The 21,304-nt window shown below is 40.9% G+C and overlaps 1 protein-coding gene across 1 annotated transcript; it reads left to right on the forward strand.

Annotated features, from left to right (window-relative positions):
- Positions 1-13,889: 13,889 nt before the first annotated feature.
- On the forward strand, positions 13,890-17,694 carry LOC141247982 (uncharacterized). Its single transcript, XM_073669310.1, has 14 exons — positions 13,890-14,423; positions 14,544-14,660; positions 14,736-14,834; positions 14,923-15,006; positions 15,846-15,989; positions 16,063-16,128; positions 16,228-16,296; positions 16,381-16,488; positions 16,588-16,640; positions 16,716-16,854; positions 16,928-17,084; positions 17,172-17,250; positions 17,401-17,467; positions 17,560-17,694. The coding sequence occupies exons 1-14, from the start codon at positions 13,890-13,892 to the stop codon at positions 17,692-17,694; spliced, it is 1,851 nt and encodes a 616-aa protein (XP_073525411.1).
- Positions 17,695-21,304: the final 3,610 nt, after the last annotated feature.

The raw sequence follows: 21,304 nt of genomic DNA on the forward strand, positions 1-21,304 counted from the left end.
CCTCCTCTTCGAGTAATGTCCTAAACCACTAGATATAATGATAAATCCACAAATCACAACCACCAATCCTAATTCAAAAATCTGCATAATACAACCACAACAGTATGCATTAAACTCCAAGAAATAGTGAACTAATCCTAGAATCTAACTCAACCGCCGATAATATATATACATAGCAACCTAATAAACTAATGGAATGGTAGATATGCAAAGTGTGGATACAATAAGCTCATAAATAAGAGATATAAAAGGCTAAACTAACTCCTTATACCTCTTGGTGAATCCTAGAAATCCGAGACATCCTTCTACTCCCTTCTTATGTCTCCTGCGCCATTAGATATGCAATCAATAAATCAATCACAAAACAATGTAATCCCGGTGCCCTTTTGGGTTTTCACCAAAATCTAAGTGGTAGGAACTATTCTTTTCTATTCTTTATTTTTCAGGCACCAACCTTTTCCTTTTTAATCCTTTTTTGCTTGCCTGATTTTTATTCTTATTTTTGTATTTTTTGACTTTTTCGTTTCTTTTCGTATTATTTTTGTCTATTTTTTCGATTTTTTTAAAACATAATAAAATAATGCGAGAGTTCAAACAGTAATAATCTGGTATAGACTCGATCGAAATACGACTCAAAACAGTTCAGCAGAAAATAAGTAAGAAAGATAGAAAAAACACATAAACTCCTCCTCGGTACGGTAATCCCCTCCCCACACTTGAACAGCGCATTGTCCTCAATGCAGCAAAAGAGGACCTCATAAAATAGGGAAGGGGGGGAAATACCGCAATCACTCCGCAGCGTCATCATCATCACCATCATCATCGGACTCCTCCTCATCGTCGTCGTACGCATCGTCGTCGTCCCCAGCCGGTGGATCGGGGTAGTGAGCTCGGAAGAGCTCCCACTGCTGCCGCTGATACACCCATTGATGGTGCTGATACTCCTGGTCCCGCAGCATGTCCTCCCGGATGGCCGTCATGTCGGCCTGGAACCGCTCCTGGTTCTGGACGAGCGCTTGTGTAGTCGTCTGCATCTCGTGCTGGCTCGTCTGGATCGCCCCGATCGCCGCTGTAATCTTATCCATCTGGTGCGCCATGTGGGTCCGCCAATACATCTCGTCAGAATAAGGCTGAGAACCCGACCGCTCGCGCCAGCGTCGCCATAAGTGTGCTGGTACTCGGGTGTGGGGGCAAACGGAGGTGGAGTGGCGAATGGAGCTGGTGCTGAGGCTGGTGCTAGTGGTGGTCCAGGACGGGGAAGTGCTGACCCTCAGGAATGGCATCTGGCTGGATGTACGAATCGTCCCAATACCCGAAGACGACGGGCTCCTCTCTGGATAGGTAATCTGAAATCCGTGCCCGTACAAGTAGATGAGGTCTAGGCCATCTCTCCGCAACCAATGGTTCCTCGTGCACCAGGACTCGTCGTATAAGTGGCTCCCCTCATAGGTTGATCGCGTGGTGGGAAGCCGGCCTCGATAGCTGGAAGGGATTCATCCCTCCTACGGCGATGTCGCCAAACTGCGGCTTCTGTGACTCCTGGCAAGCACGGACGAACTGGGTCGGCCAGTCGGGGACGTAGAACTCGCACTCAAACGAGAATGCGTACATCAAAAAGAGCTGGTGGACCGAGATTTTGTTGTACTCGGCTTTGTTCCCGAAGCACATCGCCACCACCTTGTGGATGAGGCGCCACTGTGGTAAGGCTACGGAGGTATCTGTGGTGCGCCGGGCGTCGTACACCTCTCCCGATCCTCTGGTCCACCACTCCTTCACCGTCTCGTTGTCCACGTCTCTATCCCAGTTTCTCCTCTTCGTCACCCCAAATGCGTGCGCGATCTGCTCATGGGTGAGTCTCCATGTCCTGTTGCTCGACCGCCATTCAATATGCAACACCGGTCGGTGCGGTCGTCTAGAGTCACGGACAAAGTACGGAGGAATTCCCGAGTGAAGTTCGGGAATGTGGGTGCACTCAACCCCAGGAAGCCCCCTAAGCCGGCCTTGGTGAACATCGCCCTGACCACCTCTTGCAATTTCATATTGTCCAACAAACCGTGTCCGGGAAACGAGTCTTGACGATTTGCTTGTGGGTTGACGATCTGCTCTAACTCATCCACCGATCTCCTTTGCCTCTTATTGATCACACAGCACAGCACAACACAATTCCCAGCAGAAATAAGGTGGTCACAGCCACAAATCGACAAGATCAGACCGCTCAAAGATACCTGAAACGCGCACTTTTCTGGATGTCGCGGTTGAGACTGCAAATGTCGCGGTCGAGAAGGTCGGGCCGTGGAAAAGTCGCGGTCGTGTCAGAAAAGTAGCGGTCGAGACTTCTTCTCGAAGTGAAATTCGCGATCGAGATGGAAATGTCGCGGTCGCGACTGAAGAACACCGGATGAGTTTTGTTCAAATGTAGCGGTCGAGACTCAAGTGTAGCGCCCGCGACTCAAGAACACCGACGAACACCTCCTCCTTTCGATCCCCTTTTCGGCTTCGTTTGGCCTCCTCTTCGATCACCACCTCAGATCTAGACTCTTTGGATCAAATCCGGCCTTATGGGAGTGATTTGGTGGAAGAAAAACAAGGTTTGGAGGGGATTTGAGAAATTGGGATTTGTTAGGGTTCTTGGGGAAATTGGGTGATTGTGGATGAAATTGGGTGATTGTGGATGAAATTGGTCGAATTTTATGGGGGAAATGATGGAGGGTTGTAGAGACGATGATTTAGGGTGAAATGGATGTAAAAATCTTGAGCTTTGAAGAAATTTGTGAAATTGGGTTTAGGGGTAGGTTGAGAGTGTTTTGAAGAAGAAGAAGAAAGGAAGGGAAGAATTGGGAGTCTCGGCCGAGACCGTGGCTTTTTTTTCCGGCTTTTCGATTATTATTTTTTTGACGGGACGAGTCGCGATCGCGACTTTTGGAGGCGAGGCTGAATTTCCGCATTTTTCTCGTCTGTTGCTTTCTACATGTTGGTCCCGTGATTTTTCCTGAAACAAAAACATAAAAACTAAACAAAACAAAGGGATTAGCGTTAGTGAAAATCCCCCGGATTGCCTCCCGGTCAGCGCCTTATTTAACGTCGCGGCACAACGTACAACAACTCATTCAATGTTTTTCACTCCTTTCCGGATCGCATCGTCTAGAAATAACTTCTTAAACCATGGATGGAAAGGTTTGAACCTTAGACAATTTTCCTCTTTTACTACCCACACTTGCTTGGGCTTCTTCTCCTTCTTGCTCTCTCCATTCTTATTCTTGGATTTACTTTTCGCCTTTCCTTTTGCTTTCTTGGGTACCTGCACAACAGCTTTAGCAGGTTTCTTTTCCTGTTTGGTTAGCGAGGTGGGGCCACTGCCCAAAACAGCATTAGTTCCAAGCTCGGAAATTTTTATGACATCATTTATGCAAAACACAGAGCTATCATCTAGGGGTTGTGGCTTAGTACCAAATATATTAAATTTAACAACTTCCCCATTAAATCCGAGCGTAAGCACCCCGGTATCTAAATCTAGCTTAGTTTTAGATGTCCGCATAAACGGTCTACCTAGAAGAACAGGTGTAGCATGCGTCTCATGTTTATCATCCAGCACATAGAAATCAGCAGGGAAAATAAGGTTCTATACTTGAACCAACACATCTTCGACCAACCCTCTCGGGTAGATCGTCGATCCATCGGCTAATTGCAAAACTATTCCTGTTTTACTCATGCGCCTTAGATTTAATGATTCATAAATTGAGTAAGGTAAAACATTTATCAAAGCCCCTAAGTCTAACATAGCTTTATCGATTTTAGTCGTACCTATGGTACAATGGATGGTCACCATTCCTGGGTCTGCGCGCTTAGTAGCCATCTTCGGTTGGATGGCTGCGGAGACCCTTCCGCTTACCTAGACCTGCTGCCTCCCTTGTAGCTTCTCATTTGCTTTCTTAGTGCACATCTCCTTCAACCGTGTAGCAAAACGGGGCACCTTCTTGGCGAGATGGAGCAAATAATTGTTCCCCTGGCACTTTCCGAACCTCTTGAGAATCGCCTCGTCCTCCCGAAGCTCCTTGTCCCCTTGGCAATTTCGTTCAATCGTGCTCTAGCTTCGGCGGGAGTCAAATTCAGCACACTACCATTACATGCAACATCTACTAATCTCCTCACATTGTCTAGCAACCCATTATAGAGGTGGGTCACCAAATCCTTCTCCTCAAACCCGTGAAACAGGCAGCTCGCACACAGTCTCACGAACCTCTCAACGGAGTCATACAGTGTCTCAGCGTCCTGCTGTCCACCATTGTTATCGCTCTTTTCAGCACAACCGCCTTCTTGGACGGAAAATACTTGTTGAGGAAGGCTTTGTGAAGCTTCCCCCATGTGTCGATACTCCCGGTGGGCAGCAAGTAATACCACTGGCGCGCGGTATCTTTCAGCGTGAGACCAAAAACTCTCATCTTTATTTGCTCATCTGTGACGTTACTCGGCTTGCTGCGCTGCAAATGTCGTGGAACTCATTAAGATGCATGATCGGGTCCTCCCCAACCAATCCATGAAATTTCGGTAGCAAATTGATGAATCCGGTCTTTAGTTCGAAAGTAACGCCGTCATTCAAGGCAGGCAGCGTCACTCCTAAGTGTTGTTGCGTCAAATCAGGGTCTGTAAGCTCTCGCAATGTTCTACCGGCCATTGATTCGATCACTGGAATAAAATTAAAGTAAATCTGAATTAGTAGCACGGGTGTGGACCATAAGATAGGTCCACACCAAGATAACACAAATAGAAGCAAACTATGACAGTTGGCTCCCCGACAAAGGCGCCAAAATTTGACAGGCGTTTTACCGGTCGCTGTTCCTATCAAAGATAAATCCAACTAAATATCCACTAGTTAAGCGGTAAGTCGGAGTCGATTCCACAGGGAGCCACAACGATAGTTTATTTCAATTGTGTTATCAATAGTAACAAAAAGGGGGGTTTTGGTTTGTAAAATTGTCGAAAGCAATAGTAACTAAATGCGTTGGATTTGTTAAACTTATAATGATGGAAAGCTCACTCTTTCAGTCTCAGCACATTGTTCTTATGGAAAGTTGATCATCGAATTCTAATAAAGTTATGTTCTTTTAAATAAATAATCTAGTTGTCCTACTCTTTGTTCGTAAATAGCAACTAGTCCAAATAGTCCTAGAAACCCTTGTTGTATGCAATAACCAAAGAAATACTAAGGTTCAACTACTCAACATCATAAAGATCAAAGATACGTAGGCCTATGCAATACCATTGGCAAATCACCGATACTCGACACATGTTTATAATCTCTACAAAAGAAGTACTCACAAATAGTCTATGCTAATTCTGATTGCTACCTAAAAGACAAGACTTTTCAAATCGAATTATCAAGCCTAGCAATATGAATGAATAATTAATCAACCTAGTTTGCAACCTATATAAAATCAATACCAATCAATGACAATAAGCACAAGAGAAAATAAAACAATGCTAAAATTATTATTAGAACATAAACATAGAATTCTCACAAACAATTCCTAGAACAATGGCCTCAACCTAAGAGTGAACTCGTAAGGACTTAGCCAGACATAGCCAAGAGAAAGTTATACATGATTATGGATAAACTAACCAGGAATGAAGGTAGAAGATGGTAGAAAGGTGGCAACTTTCCTCTTGGTGGCTGAATTTCTAAGAACTTGATTGTGAAAAGTGGCAAAAGAATAACTAACTCAATCTAACCTAAAACTAAGGGTTTATATAGTACCCAACCTAAGAAATATAAAATAACTGAAATATAAAAGATTAAATGGGAAAGACTAATAAAAACTGATAAATTCCCGGGCTTAGATCTGCATTTTGGTCTGGGTCCTTCCAAAGTCGCGGTCGCTACTTCCAGGGTTGCGGTCGCTACTTTTCTCCAGTTTTCCAGAAACGGCTTCAGTCTCGACCGCTACTTCATAGGTCGCGATCGCTACTTTCGTTACGAGGCAAAGTCTCGATCGAGACATTATAGTCTCGACCGCGACATCTTCTTCGAGGGAAAGTCTCGACCGAGACTCCAAAGTCTCGACCGAGACTTCTTCATCTTGGCTCGTCTTCGTCTTGAAACCTTCTCTCGGACTGGTCTTCGTCTTCTGCAAGTTTCCGAGGCAGCTCGGCTTCGCCTCTCCGCTTCTCCATGGGTGTAGGTGTGGTCGTCTTCTCTCTAGCTCCGTCCCAAATGCACTAGAGGTGAGTACAAATAGGATCTCCATAATACAATACGACATAATAACGCTTAAGAGCATCCCGCGAATCTACAAGTGAACAATCATACTTGATTCCGGGTATACCACTCAATAAGCACCTAAACACCACTAATACTAAGCTAATAGTCGCTAGTTACACCTTATAATAAGCTCCTATCACTTTCTGCAGTTGGTAAGCAATCTGAAATAGCTTTCCAGAGAAAAATTCCAATTTTAGACGGAAGTTGAAGCTTCCAAATATGGTTAGCAAGAGTGTTTGGTGTTGGTGTCTGATATTGAGAAATAAGCTGAATTGCAGATTTGATTGTGAACTCACCTGAGTTGGATAGTTTCCAAATGCGCTTGTCTTGTACGTCAATTTTCGGGATGTATATTTGTCTGATGATGTTTACTATTGAGGTAGGGAGAATTGTTGCAAGCTGAATAAGGTCCCATTGCTTAATTGGTAAAATATACTTGCTGACTTTTGTGTGAATATCATGGACCTGCGGGTCATAGTATTGGCTGATATCAATGGACGAAATCCAGTTGTCAGTCCAGAAGTTTATAGATCGACCGTTCCATTCAAGCCAAATTAACCCCTTTTTGAATGTTTGACAGAGGTGAGTAAGCCTAGAGAATTGCCAAGACTGTTTTTTTTTTTCTTGTGGTAGTCTAGGATACTTCTATGTCCATGATATTTTTCCATTATTAAACGAGTCCAGGGGTTGTCCTGATTGGTTTCAAGTTTCCACAGAAGTTCTATTTGTAAGGATGCATTAAGGTGGGACGCTTTATGTAGACCTAATCCGCCCTGTTGCTTTGGCCTACATATTTTATCCCAAGCTAGGAGTGGAGGTGCTTTCCAGTTAGGTTTATTCCAAAAGAAGCGTATGTTGGTGTCATCTATTTTAGAGCATACTTCCTCGGGGAGTAGGAAAGTTTGCATTAAGTAGTTATGCATGGATGAGAGTGTGGATTGGATGAGGACTGTTCTCCCAGCCAACGAGAGGGAGTTTGCTTTCCAAGAGCAGAGTTTATGGTTCATCTTTGATATAGCATAATCAAAACATTCATTTTTTACTCTTCCAGCTACAATCAGAATACCCAGATATTTTTCTAATGAAGTGGTTATCCGAATATTGAGGATAGACGCAAGTCGTTGTTTGGTTTGGGTGGTAATATTTTTGGATGTTTGAAAAGAAATCTTATGATAATTGATGGCAAGGCCCGATATATCTGTAAATTTTTATAGTGTGGATTGTATGTAGCGCATATTCCGTTCCTTAGCATTCGCAAAAATAATGGTGTCGTCTGCAAAACTAAGAAATGGGATACATGATCCGTGCGCAGTTAGCTTTATGCCAACTCTCCTATTATGCGTCTGACTTTCTAATTGAAGTGTACGTGCTAGGAATTCCATGGCCATAATAAAATGGACGGAGCTAGAGGCTCACCTTGCCTAAGACCACATTTTGGTTTGAAAACATTACCAGAAACATTATTGACAAGAACCGAGTGCGAAGCTGATGTTATACATGTCAGTCGTTGTTTGGTTTGGGTGGTAATATTTTTGGATGTTTGAAAATAAATCTTATGATAATTGATGGCAAGGGCCGATATATCTGTAAGTTTTTGTAGTGTGGACTGTATGTAGCGCATATTCCGTTCCTTAGCATTCACAAAAATAATGGTGTCGTCTGCAAAACTAAGAAATGGGATACATGATCCGTGCGCAGTTAGCTTTATACCAACTCTCCTATTACGCGTCTGACTTTCTAATGGAAGTGTACGTGCTAGAATTCCATGGCCAGAATAAAATGGACGGAGCTAGAGGGTCGCCTTGCCTAAGACCACATTTTGGTTTGAAAACATTACCAGGAACATTATTGACAAGAACCGAGTGCGAAGATGATGTTATACATGTCATAATTAATCTAATCCAGTCGTCATGGAATGCGAATGAGTGAAGCACCTGTTGTATAAATGGCCATTGGATTTTGTCATAAGCCTTTTCTAGATCCAGTTTAATCGCAACCCAACCTCTTCCCTTCGTTTTTCTTATGGAAGGAATGGAAGATCTCATGCGCAATTAAAATGTTATCCTGTATGAGTCGAGAGTTGACAAATGCAGCTTGTAATGGATGGATTAACCTAGGGAGTATGGAACTTAGCCGATTGGTAATGATTTTAGTGATAATTTTTTATAGGATGTGTTACATAAGCTTATGGCACGGTAATGGTTAATTGTAGTCGGATTGTCCGTTTTCGGGATTAAGGTTATGAAGACTTGTGTTGCTTTAGTCAGAATGGATTTGGAATGAAATGCTGCTTGAATTGCATTAATGATATTGTTTCCTATGGTTTTCCAATAATGTTGATAGAATTCTGCCGGGAATCCATCAGGGCCTGCGGTTTTGTTTTTTGGAAGGCTATGAACAACCTTATAAATTTCAGAGGGGGTTGGTTGGGCAAGTAGGAGTAAATTATCCTGTTGCGTTACCATATGTGGTATTATTGCATGAGTATTATATGAGGATGAAATCGTATGTTGTGGCAGGAATCTACGTTTCAAGTCTTCTGTGATAGCATGCAGAATGTCATTTTGTCCCTGTACAGTGTTTTCGTCAAGAGTGGTGAAATTGGTGATCTGTTGTTTGAAACTTCTGATTTTAGCGCAAGATTGAAAGAATTTGGTATTTTTGTCAGCAAGTTACTTTATTTTTGCTCTTTGTTTCCAGAAATTATGTTGGAATTGAAGCAGGTTGTTGTATTTAGTAATGTGATTTCGGTAGAGTCTTAATGTATCAGGAGAGGTGGGAGAATGTAGATATCTATTTTGTAAGTATAAAAATGTTTCTTCAACCTTAGAAAGTTGTGTTTGGATATTGTGTGTATGTTGACGTGCCCATTGTTTGGATTTTTGTTTGAGGATTTTCTGTCGCATATATAGAGAGTGCATATGGCTAGAATTGGGAAAAGATTGGGACCAAGCTTCAATAACAAGCTGATTGTAGGATGGGTAATCGATCCAGGCATTTTCAAAACGAAACAGGAATGCCAGGAACGGATCGCGCTGGCCGAGATTCAGAATAATGATACAGTGATCGGATGTGGTGAACGGTTTTATGGTGGAGTTCGCATTTGTTGAAATAATTCAACAGATCATGTTGTAAGAGTACTCGATCTAATCGCTCGTAGATTGTTGAGTGTAGGCTAGAGGAGCATCTCCAAGTAAAAGGGAATCCTTGAAATGGGATAGAGTAGAGGTCGTAGTGGTGTATTAGGTTTTGTAATCTTATGAATCGCGAATAATGAGGTTGGACGCCACTGTATTTATCATTTGGGTGCATAGAATGTACTGAAGGTGCGTAGATGAAAAATATCAAGAAGGAAAGAAAGCTATCCTTTTAGCGTACTAAAATTATATTATTAGTTGCGTAAATTGTTGTAATGAAAGACGATGCTAACGAGTTCGTAATTAAGAGCCAAAGACCACCTTTTGTGTTATCAGCCAGGGAAATGTGAACATGTTTGAAACTGATATGATTAAGAAAAGAGTTGGTGGGGGTTGTATTAGTTTTAGTTTCTGCTAAACAGAGTAAGTCTAAGGCATTCGTTTTTTTTAATGTGATTGATTTCTGTCCAGAAATGTTGTCGTTGAACGTCACGACAATTCCAATATGCAATATTCATGGAAATAGATTTATGTTTGTAACCAGAGCATGAAAACCCATGAAATGTAGCTAATGAGAGCTTCCCTTATCAAACGATAAAGGACAAGGAAAAAAACATCCAAAACAAAATCCACAACGGATAAATAATAGGAGAATCCCTATTCAAGGGACAAGGTATAGTAATTATAAACCAATAGGAATATAACTGAGATGAGGTTATAACAACCCCCAGGATGAGAACCGTAGTGTCAAGGACCGTGACCCACCAAAGGAGTGTACACCAGTCCACACCACGACGGATTGCAGTTAAATATTTGGAAGATAAAACCTTCCAGCCCACATAAAACAACATATGGGCCCATAAATATAAATACACATCATTCAAACAGGCCCAACAAAGAACTAGGCCTGTCCCAAGCAAACATAAAACAACATACACTAGGGTATTATACAATATTCAGCTACAACACAAAATGGACACAATAAATTGGGTACATGGGCCAAACGAACCCATACCCCCAACGATACAACATGTCCAAGCAAAAGATGAAAAATTACAACCATGGATCAGAGAACCAATACATACTTGTGCTATAGATAACTTCAAGCTAAAGGCACACATAGGAGCCCTAGAATACATAACACCCAAAATATACATAAACATATTAAAATACCTGCATAGATAGCTGAGGAAAGTGAAGTGAAGATGGTGATCGATCTTAAGCGTGATATGAGACTTCATCATTCATACAATTTCCCTTTGAGCTTTACATCAGAAGTAGACCTCTTACGGTTTATCGACGAGGCGTTCTCCGAGGCAGCATTACCGTCGTCAGCTCTGCGTTTGAGACCATGATTGTCAGTTGAGGGGTTATCTTCAGGAGAATTATGACAACACCTCTCATACGCCTCTGAATAGTATTATCCGAATGTTGGGAGTACGGCGCATGCACGGGGTCTTGAGTCATGGTGTGCACAGCGAGGAAGGGGTTTGCACCCGTAACACCCGAAACCATAGACGGAAAGAAATGTGCCATAAGGTGGGACATAGTCATCAAGGTTTGAGGGCCTGCTTCCTGCGCAGTGAGCTGCTGAGCTAAGTGGTTAATAGGGTCAGGATAATTGGCCTGCTGGAGAGGCTGAGCAGACGACCCTTCCGCTCTGACAATCGTCGGAGGATGAGACGGGGCAGTGATTGGGTCGGTCGCACCCAGAGTTCTCGGAAGAGGCTGCGTGACATAGGTTGGTTTGGTGATGAAGTTTGGTCTAGCTGTGGAAATCGGGTTACTTGGTTCAAAACAAAATGGGCCGCCTAGGAGAAATTCCACGGACTGGAACGTTGCATGTTCCGTGTCATTTGAAGAGTCGACTTCAATGAGGATCGGGGTTAGCCTCATATTATTAAGAGGGCATTGATCGACCGTGTGATGAGTTGAGGCACATGTCGAGCAGCCTTTGGGAAAACCTTCGTACCATATTGGTAGGGCTAGCAATCGTCCAGAAAAATGTAGGAAGTAGTAAAGCTTCACAAACTTGCCATCTTTGGGGACTACGATGTTGACACACAACCTAGTATACTTCATCCTGTTGCATAGATTGGAGGCATCATCCATCCAAATAAGTATCCCTAAGGAGTTGCTTTGGAGGATATTCTGGATGGAGGAAGGGTTACCAAGGTAATGTGGCAGCATAATGAGTCAAATCCATATGTCGATGCGATCAACATTAGCACTTATGAGGTTAAAGGTAGGGGAGTACGGAAAAATAAGAACCAGCTTGGACGACACATAGAAGGGTCGGTGTTCCCACACCCAATCTCTCGCCTCTGGATTAGCAAAGATACAGAGAAGCCATAAATTACCTATCTCGACCGCCTGAATGTCTCCTTTGACTGGCCTCCACACCTGGAGAAGCCTACTGAACACCATGTTGGTGTCAAAAAAATCCCTGATGACCTTGATGAAAATGGCAAACTGCATGTAGAGTTGAAGGTTGGATAGGACCTCAGGAACAAGGTGCGACAGGTCTTTGGTGAACTGAACGGCAAAACTCTGCTGCGCCGTCTGCATGTCAGTAACAACAACTTGAACATCCTCACCGGACGTCTGCGTAGACTGGTGAGAGTGGATAGAGTAGTTGCCGGAGAAGGAGGTTCCTCAGTGTCGACATTTTGGAATATTTCCATATCACTTTCAGTAGGTGTGTTTTGAACATTTGCGAACATGAGGTAAGGGGCAGTTACATCATAAAGTGTTTCGTCTGTGTTGGTGTTTGGGGGGATCACAGATTGCATGTTGGAACCATGAGGGAATCCGACCAAAGCATGGGAAAAGGAACGAGAGTTATCCATGAAGGGTGGGATTTTGAAAGGCTGATGGTGTTTTGAATCGAAAATGCAATTAGGGAGATTGGTTTTATAACTGAAGTTGTAGGCGTGGGCATTCCTCTGGAAAGGTATAGAATATTCACAATGTGGAAAGATGCATCTAGTACAAGTGGAAGAGGAAGAGATCTGCCAGTAAGATTTCCAAGAGTGACAAAATTGCCATTGTTCAGTAAACTGAGAAATCGAAACGGCAGGGGTATGAATGGAAAGCGGCTTTGCATTCTTCAATTGAGAGGCCATGCAATGATTTAGTTCAGAGTCTGGAGATACGAGCACAAACAAAGAATGGGAATTGAGTGAAGAAAGCGGCAGGGAAGAAGGCTCCACGTGTGAGACTGCTAGGTTATTTTCATTGTTTAGAAGACGAAGTTGAGGAGAAACAAGCGGACGGGGATAGTGAGTGTGGGCCAAGTTCAAAATATGGGCTTTATTCAGTTGTAGATTAAATTGGGAAAATTGAGCCTTAAGGTTGGAGGTATTCAGATTGTGAGCAGGATCACGACCCAACTTGATATAAGAAAGAGGAATTACAGTATATAAATATAGCAAAATATCTAATCTCCTACTTAAAAGTATCATATCACCCCTGAAAGTCGGTTTAGGTTTCTTCCTCCTCCTCTGCTTCAGATATCGTTCATGGTGATTTTTGGGGTTTGCAAGTTGGCTTCGGAAAAAATCAAGATGAATACTAGTATTGCCATACGAATGATGGGTAGTATTAAGGCTGTTAGATTTCCGAATGATGATAAAGTAAACGAATATCTCAATAAAGTTCACAGTAAATTGGTAGCTTAGATAAATTAGATCAATATTATTGTGGCCAATAGTAACTGAAATAGTAATTTGAATAATGGAATAGCACCAGAAATTGTAACCAGAGCTTAGCTGAGAGGGATTTCCATCGGAATCAAATATGTGGATGATGATATGAGAAATATCAGAGCTAAACAAAGAGATCGAGAGAAAAGAGTAGAACATACCTGTACAAGCCCTATATGTATATCTGAATTTATAACCTATGCACACCCCTCCAAGAAGAGGATGCAATTACAGCAGCAGCTTTGCAAGGAAGCACTTCTAGAGAGAGGACGCAACACCTCTCTCTTTCCTAGCAATTTTTTTAAATAAATAATTGAATAAGTGGTTAACAAAAATTATAACTAGGTAAAAGAATCATGATATTCTTTTCCTTACCTCCATCCTATTCTCTTCATTTCCTTTTCTTACTTATTTTAGCTTGTTTTATATTAAAACTATTAATATACCAGTTTTCGATCTTTCAAACATTATTGGATAATGAAAATCATTTTATTTTAAAAAATGTTTGAGATGCTATTATAATAAGCTTATTTATACCAAAGACAATTACGAGATTATAATTTACCAAAATTCATAATGTGTAGTAGCACTAGCATGACCACTAGAGAGGTAGGAACAAGTTGAACAACTTCCAACAAGTCATTGTTGTGTTTGTTGTCTACCCGATTTTCAATTTGGCAGATTTCATCTTGAATATCTCCTTCTTCCCCATTTCTGTCACCACCACCAACCAATTCACTCTAGAAAATCTCCCTCCTCCTCCTGCTGACTTCACTCCACCGCCGCCTGCAAATGGCGTCTTCCATTTCAGGCCTCTGCTCCTCCCACCACCGCCGCACTCTCAAACCAAATCTCCACTCCATCCCCAGAGACCCGATCTCCAACCCCACCCGTTTACCCGTCCCCTTCAAGCCCGCTCGCTCCCTCTCCGTCCAAGCCATCGCCCATTCCTCCAACAGCAGCCTTCCTCCATTGGCGGAGATCACGAAGAAGAGCGATTTCGTGCTTGAAAAGGATCCGCAAGCTCTCTGGCAGAGGTACGTTGACTGGCTTTACCAGCACAAAGAGCTAGGGCTTTACTTGGATGTCAGCCGGATCGGATTCACCTCCCGGTTCGTTGAGGAAATGGAGCCCCTCCTTCAGAAGGCGTTTCACGATATGGAGAAGCTCGAGAAGGGCTCGATCGCTAACCCCGATGAAAGCAGAATGGTCGGCCATTACTGGCTTCGGAAGCCGGACCTTGCTCCCAATTCATTCCTTAAGACTCAGATCGAACAAACCCTTGATTCCGTCTGTGATTTCGCCGACGACATTATTTCCGGCAAGGTTAGTTCTGTCTTCTGATTGGTCACTTAGTGTAACTACTGGCTAGCACATTTAGGCTTGCACAGTTGATGAAGAAGATGACAAAAGAATAACAACAGATGTATTTCTCTTTTTTTGCAGATTTTAACTCCGGCAGGGGGTCGCTTTACCCAAATTCTTTCTGTTGGTATTGGAGGCTCAGCTCTTGGCCCACAGTTTGTGGCTGAAGCATTGGCTCCTGATAATCCTCCTCTGAAGGTATGTATATTTGTGTTCTCATGATCACCTAACATGTTATTTTTCTAAGTCATTTATGTTTTGATCTTGTTGCAGATAAGATTCATTGATAATACTGATCCAGCTGGAATTGATCACCAAATTGCCCAGCTTGGGGCTGAGTTGGCTTCTACGCTTGTTATTGTGATATCAAAGGTATATTTTATCACCATCTATATTGGTGAAGGAACTGAATTCTTGTTTGTTTGGCTTAATTGATGTTGTTTTTGTGTGTTGATTACAGAGTGGTGGCACCCCGGAAACAAGAAACGGTCTGCTAGAGGTGCAGAAAGCGTTCCGTGAAGCTGGGTTGGTGTTTTCAAAACAGGTTTTGATCTCAGGTTCTTGGTTCAACTTCTTGTTACCTCTGATCTAGATGAAATGTAACACAGACTTATTTTAATCAATTTTCTGTGAAGCAAGTCCATTTTGCATCATATTTTCCTGCATAAGCTGCAGTATTAGTACATGATATCATCTCTCTGCTTTTGAGCTGCTATAATGAAATAAACTTACAGTTTTTCTCCTATGCCCTAAACCCTAATATAAAAAGAATAGACCTTCAACAACAAAAATGAAAATCACTAAATTAATGAACCTAATAAAAACTTCCTTAATTGAGGGTCTTATCCTATGGGCATATGTTTGAAAAAGAGATAAAGCTATCAATGATTCTGTAGATATAAAGCAAACTATTTCCTTAAGAGATTTGAGTGCAAGTTGAAACCTATAAGGCCAATATTGATAACAAGGAGGGTAGTTTATTTAAATGATACAGTTTGAAGTAGTGATTTAAGTGTGAGAGTTGAAGCACTAAACGTTTCTTATAAAAAGTGAAGGAGAACGAAAATTAACGTTTGGGTTTCTAAATGCTAGCACTGTAACTCAACATCAAAGTCATTTTCACACAAGAAGTTATCTTTAACTCGGCCCGATTTGACCTATGGTTTTTTAATATCCATGGTTTGACAACTCTATTCCATTGCTCTTTCATATTCTGCGTCTCTTTAGAAGTATAATTTGGTAAAATGAAGCATAGAGTAGGTATGCCTCCCAATATGCTCAAATTATTCTTGCCTGCAGATAGTTCAGCTCAGGCAGAAATTTGGCTTTTAGATGTGTCTTCAGACTCTGTTGCAGTAGTCTTATGACAGTAAAAATTTGCAGGGTGTGGCTATTACTCAAGAGAACTCATTGTTAGACAATACTGCAAGAATTGAAAGATGGTTGGCTAGATTTCCTATGTTTGATTGGGTTGGTGGTAGGACCTCTGAAATGTCTGCTGTCGGTCTACTTCCAGCGGCCCTACAGGTTCATTTTCTTTCGTTTGAACTAATTTTAATAGTCAACTAGTATAGTTAACTCTAAACAACCTTTCGTGCAGGGAATTGACATCAGGGAAATGCTAAAAGGTGCAGCATTGATGGATGAGGCTACTAGGAGTACTGTGGTAACTATAGTTTTACTTTTCACCACCCCTAACCCTACTCAATCAACTTATACTCCGTAAAATTCTTAGTGGCTTGTACAATGGTGGGTTTGTGTGTAGTTGAAGGAGAACCCTGCAGCATTGCTAGCTCTATGTTGGTATTGGGCATCTGATGGTGTCGGTTCCAAGGTGCTTATATTATGTTTCTCAGGTTTTATTGTTGAGATTCTCTACATTGAATCTTTTTTTCTCAATTTGCTCTTGAATCTACAGGATATGGTTGTTCTTCCCTACAAAGATAGCCTATTACTATTCAGCAGATATCTACAGCAGCTCGTCATGGAATCACTTGGAAAGGAATTTGATCTCAATGGAAACAAGGTATACCTATACATGCACGAAATCACCTGGATTTTTTACTTTCACCTGTAATATGCGCACAGCTAAATATGAAATGAGCCATAACCATTGAGGTGACAGGTCAACCAAGGACTTACAGTGTACGGAAATAAAGGAAGCACAGATCAACACGCGTAAGTTTCTCTTGCACGCTTATTTATCCTTGTAAAAACTACAACGCTTTAATAATGTAACAAATGATTCTGTAGCTATATTCAACAACTGAGAGAAGGTGTCCACAATTTCTTTGCTACGTTCATTGAAGTTCTTCGCGATAGACCTCCAGGTCATGATTGGGAGCTCGAACCAGGTGTCACATGTGGCGACTATCTTTTCGGAATGTTACAGGTAATTAGAAAGATTCATCAATCAATCATATAACCCACATTTTTTCTTTACCTGATTTTACATAATCATGCAGGGAACAAGATCAGCGTTGTATTCAAACAACCGTGAATCCATTACAGTAACGGTTGAAGAAGTGACACCCAGATCAGTGGGTGCTATGGTAGCATTATATGAACGAGCTGTCGGGTTATATGCGTCCATGGTAAACATCAACGCCTATCACCAACCTGGTAATTAACAACACATTTTTTTCTTCATAGTTTCTTTTTGATTGGACTGTTTGCTTATAATCTTGAATCATGTTGGTGTATTATAAGGTGTTGAGGCAGGAAAAAAGGCTGCTGCTGAAGTTTTAGCATTACAGAAACGGGTTTTGGCTGTACTTAACGAAGCCAGGTATAGTAATATAAGCCTCATTATTTCATTTTCAAGCTGATACATTCCTGAACAGTTGATCTTATTATTTTTATGATTTTATTAAATTTAGTTAATCATCATGGTTAGTAAATCCAGTTCTTGATATGATTTTTTTCTTCTTCCGTCCAGCTGCAAGAAGCCTACTGAGCTACTGACAATTGATGAGGTAGCTGACCGTTGTCACTGCCCAGAAGATGTAAAAAAATTCTAACCCTCTCCAAACAATATTAAAAAAGTATTTATATTTTTTTAAAAAAAAAATTTTGTAAAAAAAAATTGTGAATGCAGATTGAAATGATATACAAGATCATAGCACACATGGCAGCGAACGACAGAGCGCTGATAGCTGAAGGGGACTGCGGTTCTCCGCGGAGTATCAAGGTCTTCCTCGGGGAGTGTAACGTCGATGAACTCTATGAATAAGTTTATTCAGCCTCTAAACAAGGGTTAATACTTGCTCTTTTGCAACAAGTATTGAGAAATGGATGATATTTTCTCAGTAGAGGCTGTCATTGTCAATGAATTTCTTGGGAGAAAGATGGATTCTTGGAACTATTTGACATATGAATACGGTTCCTGTTCTTGACTTTAGCTTTTTTTAAGGTCTGTTCTTGAATTTAGCTTGTTTCTATTTAATAATCTAAATTGTATGTTTGTACTCCTAATCCTAATCAGTGGATAAAGTGATTTTTTCTGATTTATATGCGTTTTCTACGAAGTAAGCTGTTCTTATACCAAATCCCATTGTATGGATAAAATCTAGTCCATTACTAAGTATCTGACCCCAAAATAATCCTAAACATACCCAAGCTTTAAGCTTCATGCATACTGGTTAGGGAGAAAAACTGTAACCAAATAGCCGTATCGAATAACTGGAAAACCGATATTTTAATTAACGGTTTTGGTTAACCGAATATTCAGTTAGCCAATAACGCTTAATCGGTCTAGTTGGTTAATCAATAGCGTTTAACCGAATATTTGATTAATCGGTGTCTGTCAACCGAATGTAAATTAATTAATCAAAATATTTTCAAAACTAAATATGTCAATACAATTTTATTTTTTATATAACAGAAAATCCTTGTTTCTTTGATTTTGGTTAATCGAACATATTACGGTTAATCGTTAACAGTTAACCAAATATATTCGATTAACCGACACCGGTTAACCGTAATATTCGGTTAACCAGCAAGGTTGGAGTGCCCGGTTAACCGATTACGCGTCAGTCGCGCACAACACGTGGAGCCTTCTTCCCTGCCGCTTCCTTCACTCAATTCCTATTCTTTGTTTGTGCTCGTATCTCCAGACTATGAACTAAATCATTGCATGGCCTCTCAACTGAAGAATGCAAAGCCGCTTTCCATTCATACCCCTGTCGTTTCGATTTCTCAGTTTACTAAACAATGGCAATTTTGTCACTCTTGGAAATCTTACTGGCAGATCTCTTCCTCTTCCACTTGTACTAGATGCATCTTTCCACATTGTGAATATTCTATACCTTTCCACAGGAATACCCACGCCTACAACTTCAGTTATAAAACCAATCTCCCCAATTGCATTTTCGATTCAAAACACCATCAGCCCTTCAAAATTTCACCCTTTATGATGTAACTGCCCCTTACATGTTCGCAAATGTTCAAAACACACCCACTGAAAGTGATATGGAAATATTCCAAGATGTCGACACTGACGAAACACTTTATGATGTAACTGCCCCTTACCTCATGTTCGCAAATGTTCAAAACACACCCACTGAAAGTGATATGGAAATATTCCAAGATGTCGACACTGAGGAACCTCCTTCTCCGGCAACTACTCTATCCCACTCTCACCAGTCTACGCAGACGTCCGGTGAGGATGTTCAAGTTGTTGTTACTGACATGCAGACGGCGCAGCAGAGTTTTGCCGTTCAATTCACCGGAGACCTGCCGCACCTTGTCCCTGAGGTCCTATCCAACCTTCAACTCTACATGCAGTTTACCAGATTATGTGTCAGTCGCGCACAACACGAGAGTATTAGGGGTGAGCACGGTCGGTTAACAAACATTGGTTAACCAAGCACTCCAACCTTGCTGGTTAACCGAATATTAACCAACAAGGTTGGAGTGCTCGGTTAACCGATGTTTGTTAACCGACCGTGCTCACCCCCAATACTCTGGTGTTGTGCACGACTGACGCGTAATCTGTCATGTATCAACTCATTTCATCTATTACATTACATGCGATCCTATTTTGTTGTGAACATATGAACCCATTTTGTTCGTTACGCCCTAAACAATTTCTTTAATCAAGTACAAAACCATTTCATCCTCTCATCCATTCCACACTTTATAAGAGGATGAATGTGAATGAAGCAAATGTGAAATTTTTCATAGGCCCAATTTATAATGGTAGTAGCGATAGTTATAAAGTCTAACGAGAGTAACATTGAAAAAATAGCTTTCAAACATTACTAATATAAAAAGATACTTTGATCGCCGGTTTCCAAACACCAATACATCATTTAATTTTTTCTGAAATGAGAAACGCTACAACCACATCTCTAATTGCTATAAAATCAGCAACGTAATTAACTTTTTTAAAACAATGTGCGGAATTAATTTTTCAAGTTACCCAAGTAGTATTGATAACCAACAAATCCCCCCTTCTAAACCATTGTTACGGAAATTTAGAACAATATTGTTAAAGTAACTTATTCAAGTGTGTACAATATACTCCAATTTTATCAGATGTCTTCGAAGAGACAAAAGAGTACATGAAAATAATAGACAAATGAGTACATAAAAGCATATTCATATCTGTTGGTTATAGGAACTAGCTACTAGTATCTATAACTTATGATCTCTCAATTTTAATGATAACAAAAATCTTTATATACTAATTCTACCTTGAGTGAGTTATTGCATGATAACAATAGGCCTTCGAGCAAATTAGGTAATTAGAGCAAAGGAATTAACAAGCTTAAGTTAGAAGCTGAAGCAAGTCAAGCGAGAAACAAAACGCTCGAAGCGCTTCACTAGAATAGAGGGAACCGAGTAATGAAGTTAGGGAAACGAGTAATAGAAGTTCCAAACAATAGAAGGGAGTGACGCATTGAAGGGAACCGAGTGACAAGGATGGGAACCGAGCGCGTAAAAAAGGAAAAATATCTTTAAGCAGCTATAAAAGAAAAGATAAATTTACCAAAGATCTCCTAGATTCGTAATCTAGGTTGTTAGAGCTACTTTGTTATCTTTGATATTCAGTTACGATTTATTGTTTTATTTATTATTTTTATCTAGCTTTTCGTAGATTAGTTTCCGACAATTTTGCCTTTAGTATAAATAGTTTAGATTATTGATCTAGAAAAGATTGTTTGTTCAGAGGTTATCTTTGTTGATTTAGAGTTTAGACAATATCTAGGAGCGTTTAGAGACGAACTAAGAACTGTGTGTTCGCCTTGAAGTTGTAAACTCTAGTAGAATCAATAAAGAAAACAGTTTTGGTAATCATTGTTCTTAAAGTCTTAATCTTTTCTGCACAAAAGAAATACTCTTTAGTTAGAATAAGGTACTCAAATCACACGATCCACAATTGGTATCAGAGCGGGATCCGATTCCATAACAATGACGAAGAATGGAGAATTCAACCTAGGGATGTCCTTGAACAAACATAATCAACTTCTTGAAGGGGAGCTTGACTGGTGGCTATGAGTGAATACAACGTTCATCCAAACCTAGGACTACTAGTGCATGAAGATTATAGAGCTTGACGATGAAGTGCTTCCGAAATTGAAGGAAAGGAAAGATTGATTCTTAGGAGCAAACATTAGCGGTCATCTATGCAATGAGCGACAAGTTAGAGCTCACCCAAAAAATCACTCTAATATCTCCAGATTGTAAGAAGCTCTCAGTGGTCAATATATTTGGCAAGTTTTTCGATCAAGAGAACTCTGATATGAGGAAGGGCTTAGTTACTAAAGAAGTCGTTGGAATCACTTTGAAGCTTATAAAGGTTGAGAGGAAGAGGACGATGACATGGAAGTCGTCCTCAT

The sequence above is a fragment of the Phyllobates terribilis genome, unplaced genomic scaffold (genome assembly GCF_046119375.1).
Source record: "Phyllobates terribilis strain yellow unplaced genomic scaffold, ASM4611937v1 Scaffold_3500__1_contigs__length_77052, whole genome shotgun sequence".
NCBI classification, from domain to species: Eukaryota; Metazoa; Chordata; class Amphibia; order Anura; family Dendrobatidae; genus Phyllobates; species Phyllobates terribilis.

Bases quoted from the DNA above. Each gene is read 5' to 3' on its own strand.
- LOC141247982 (XM_073669310.1), top strand. From the start codon at position 13,890: ATGGCGTCTTCCATTTCAGGCCTCTGCTCCTCCCACCACCGCCGCACT. The intron at 14,424-14,543 runs GTTAGTTCTGTC...CTTTTTTTGCAG, and splicing joins ACGACATTATTTCCGGCAAG to ATTTTAACTCCGGCAGGGGG. The intron at 17,468-17,559 runs GTAAAAAAATTC...TTGTGAATGCAG, and splicing joins GTTGTCACTGCCCAGAAGAT to ATTGAAATGATATACAAGAT.